A 4,624-nucleotide genomic window follows, 5' to 3' on the forward strand; every position below is an offset into this window, starting at 1 on the left:
TCATTGTTCTTTATCTTCTAGAACAATAATTTGCAAAATGACTATTTATTGAATAAACTAGGAAGGGAGATGGAAAGAACAGCTCATCCTTCCAAGGGGAAGATAGCAGTATCACAAACCCAAATTGAAGAAAATAAACATATATCTATTCACCAGAAGAAGAGATAGAAGAGAGACAGTGCAGAATTTCTGTGGTTCTTACTATCTCTGTCACCTCTACAGGGCAGACCAATGAGGACCTTGGAGACTACTAATATCTCTGGATTTGTGAATGAGTTCATCCTCTTGGGCTTCCCCTGCCGCAGGGAGATTCAGATCCTCCTTTTTGTGGTCTTCTCCTTCATCTACCTCCTGACCCTCATGGGTAACACATCCATCATCTGTGCTGTGTGGTCAAGCCAGAAACTCCACACACCTATGTACATCCTCCTGGCCAATTTCTCCTTCCTGGAGATCTGTTACGTCAGTTCTGATGTGCCCATAATGTTGGCCAATCTCATCTCCCAGACAAAGAGCATCTCCTATGCCAACTGCCTGCTCCAGTTCTACTTCTTCTCCTCCATGTGCGCTGCAGAGTGCTTATTTCTGTCAGTGATGTCTTTTGATAGGTTTATTGCCATTTGTAGACCTTTGCACTATCCCACCCTGATGACCCATCACGTTTGTGCTCAATTTGTGATCTTTTGCTGGGTGGGTGGCTGTCTCTGGTTACTGACCCCTTTGACACTCATATCTCAGGTGCCCTTCTGTGGTCCAAACACTATCGACCACTTTTTCTGTGATCTGGGACCTTTGCTGGCACTGTCTTGTGCTCCAATACCTGGAATTACTCTGACTTGTGGTATCATTAGCTCTCTCATCATCTTTCTTACCTTCTTGTATATCCTTGGGACTTATTTCTGTGTCCTAAGCACAGTGCTACAGGTGCCCTCAAGCTTAGGAAGGCATAAGGCTTTCTCAACTTGTGGCTCTCACCTTGCTGTAGTGTTTCTCTTCTATGGTTCCCTTATGGTGATGTATGTTAGCCCAGGTTCTGGGGACTATCGTGGGATACAGAAATTTGTGACTTTGTTCTATGCTTTGGCAACTCCATTCTTTAATCCCCTGATCTACAGTTTCCAGAACAAGGATATGAAAGAGGCACTAAAGAAATTTCTGTATGTGTTACAGTAGGAAATTTCTAAAGGATCCAAGAGTCAAATTTAATATAATGCATCATTAATGTTTAGGAGGATGAAAACTCATGAGACCAATGAAGTCATGCTTTTTTTCATTTTATTCTACTTTTATATATTGGGAAGATAATTTGAAAGAATTAATTGGACCCATGGTTTCAGTCTTAGGAAGTTATTACTATTATGTTCCAGATATGTTTGTACCTTAAGTAGATTTTTAAAATTTTGCAGTTCTACTTAATATTTTCATCTATTTCTCTAAAACTGAGCTTCTGCTTACTCTTTTGGTTTTCAATACATGCTGCTTGGTATGTTTCAACATCCTCAGATTCTGCCTTCATTGAAGCAAGTTTTTCTTTTTTCTTTTTTTTTTTTTGAGAGCATAGCAATTGTTGAATGTATTGGAACTATACAAATAGTTTTCCACTGATCCTTCAAATTACTAGATTAAAACACACACACACACACACACACACACACACACACACACACACACACACACACACACACACCATACGCCCTCAACAATTCAGGGACAATTTTAAGGCTCTACCTTTGTATTCTTTATAATTTGAAGTATAACTTCCGGGACTAACAAGGGACTTCAATAATATTATGTTGACTTCATTGACACCTCACATTTTACCAATGCTAACACTTTAGCATAAGTGGACACAAGAAGGTCAGTTGATGCCCAGAACAAACCAAAGAGCTACAGAATCTGTGAGATCACTGACAATCTAGGCCTATTGTGCACTTATTTTTTTTGTGTGTAGTTCTTAGTAAAACTCTGGAAAAGTGTTCCTTAGGGGTAATTTCTACCCTTTAATTTCTTGTTTTTTTTTTTTTTTGAGTAGCAATTTATTATTAATAATAATTATTATTATTACTGCACTCCATGAGGAAATCTTGGCTAAATCTTGATTCTAGGGTAACTCCAGCACTGACTTTACTACCAAAGTGTAGTTAAATATCTGCAGCATCCTGCTGGATATTTTTATGTGAAGATATATTTCAAATTCAAATGTTTAATCCTAAATTTGTTAATCTCCTTTTAAATTAGCTCTAGCCACCCTTATTCTCTAATGGATCTATTGATTTATAGCATGAACTTGAAATCTTGACAATAGAATTCCTTACCATCTCATTCCCACTCCTAATCTGTCATCAAACAGATTAAGCATCTTCCCTGGGATCATTTGTCATCTTTATGCCCATCTTTTTTTGTGCAGGTTCCTAGCATGCCATATCTGTGATGGCATAATCACTTCATAAATGGTCTGTTTCTGTCATCTCCCATGTCAAATTCCAGAATTATATTCTTAAACCTCCTTTCCGTCAGTCACTTATTTTCTCTCTACATAAACACAGGAAAAATCCCAAATTCCTTAGCTTGTATGTGATTTAAGGTTCTTCTCAATTTCTTCTTAAACTTTATTTTTACCTTAATACATGTCTCATCGCTCCCATTTGACTCACTCTCTCTATTTCAGAGTGTAATCTTAGTTTTACAACCTGAGCTTAACATTGTTCTATTCATACCTTGTCCATTTTTATATACCACTTATAAAACTTTTCTTGCCCACTACAGTATATCATAATGTTATTTTCTAAATTCATTGCCTTTTGATTTTTGCCAAATATTTACTCAAAATTGGTCTGCCTTTTGGGTATCTGTTGCAGCATTGTTTGTGCTGTTTTTGACTTTCCTACCAGTCAGAATATAAGTTTCTTTAGGGCAGGAAATATGAGCTATACTATCTTTTTACTGCTCCTGAATGGCTTCTGCAATAGTGATAACTCAATTATTGAGTTAACAAGGTCATTCAACAAACATTTATTGAGCTCCTATTACGTATTAGGCATTATCTGGGCACTGAAGCTATAGCAGTGATACCTATTCTCATGCAGTTTATATTACAGTATGGGAAGGCAGGGTTCAAGAAATAGAGAAATACATTTATAGCATACAATATTTCCTGTGGTGATATATTCTTTGAAGAAGGGCAAAGCAGGTGATGGGAATAGATACTAGTGAGAGTGGGGATGCTCTTTTAAATAGGATCATCTGGGAAGGCTTCATTTAAGCTAAATTTTGAGGAGACCTACAGGAAGCGAGGGAGTTCTGTCCTGCCTATTTCAAGTTTAAAGTGAGCAAGAAAGCAAGGCAGTCATCAAAATGAGTGTGGAAATGCTCTAACAAGTACACTTAGAGATCCAAATCCAAATGGTGGCTATTAAGAAAGGCAAGAAGTTTGGTTTAAAAATGTGCCTGAAGATGCACCACTGAAAAATGCGGCAGATTCAAGACTGGTTTGAATCTCTGTGGGCTGTTTGGGTTGAAGATGTCTGAGATCCCAAAATTCTTATACATGAATGTTGACAGGAATAAAGACATAACCTGGGGAAGGACAACCCCGGGGAGCACTTTGGGAATCTCAGGAAGTGTATCCTTGGAACAAAAATTATCTTTCTTGGCATTAAGAAGAAGGTAAAAAGGATAAATTTAATATCTCAAAAAATAACTAACCTTAAGTAATCATTGCCTACTGACTTTTTGTTAAAATATGGAAATGTTTATTTTAATTTTAAAATTATATGTACTATATTTAAATTTATCTTATACACAAAGTTAGATTTGGTTAGCAGTATCCAAGTTTTCAATTAAGGTGGTTATTTCCACTTGGAAAAGGGAAAGGAATGACAATGTAAATACTTATATATGTAGTTATATAAATAGTACCAGGTTATGTAAATATACTAGGGAAATCTACTTTGTCTCATGACAGAACAAGACTAACCCACACTTGAAGTATGTACATTAGCTAGAGTTTCTCATCCTATGTCAAGATCGTGGCTGAAGCAGGTACACTGAAATAAAGGATAGGAAGTACGTTTAGAAACTAATAAACATCAAAGTGGAAATTTAAGTAGGCAATTGGGTATGCAAGTTTTGAGGTATGAGACAAGATTGGGAGTGGAGATAAAAACTTGAGACTTGTCAACATAGTAATGGTATTTAGAGCTATTGAAATCTTTGACATCAGTCTAAATCAGTGCTGTTCAATAAAAATATAATGTGACCCACATAAATCATTTTAAATATTCTGGAAGCCACATTAATAAAGGTAAAGAAAAACTGGTTAAAATTATCTTATTATTAATTAATTAATTTGAGGTGGAGTCTCACTCTGTCACTCAGTGGTGATCTCGGCTCACTGCAACCTCCGCCTCCCGCGTTCAAGTGATGCCTCATCCTCCTGAGTAGCTGGGATTGCAGGCACCCACCACAATGCCCAGCTAATTTTTGTACTTTTAGTAGAGACAGGGTTTCACCATATTGGCCAGCTGATCTCGAACTCCTGACGTTGTGATCCTCCCGCCTCGGCCTCCCAAAGTGCTGGGATTACAGGCGTGAGCCACCGTGCCCTGGTCGTAATTTATTTTTT

At 37.3% G+C, this 4,624-nt stretch overlaps 1 protein-coding gene across 1 annotated transcript; it reads left to right on the forward strand.

Annotated features, from left to right (window-relative positions):
* The first annotated feature begins 231 nt into the window (after positions 1-231).
* LOC104673142 (olfactory receptor 11H12-like) lies at positions 232-1,173 on the forward strand. Its single transcript, XM_010377089.1, has one exon. It carries the CDS (start codon positions 232-234, stop codon positions 1,171-1,173), a length of 942 nt encoding a protein of 313 aa, XP_010375391.1.
* Positions 1,174-4,624: the final 3,451 nt, after the last annotated feature.

The sequence above is a fragment of the Rhinopithecus roxellana genome, chromosome 5 (genome assembly GCF_007565055.1).
Source record: "Rhinopithecus roxellana isolate Shanxi Qingling chromosome 5, ASM756505v1, whole genome shotgun sequence".
In the NCBI taxonomy this organism is placed as follows: domain Eukaryota; kingdom Metazoa; phylum Chordata; class Mammalia; order Primates; family Cercopithecidae; genus Rhinopithecus; species Rhinopithecus roxellana.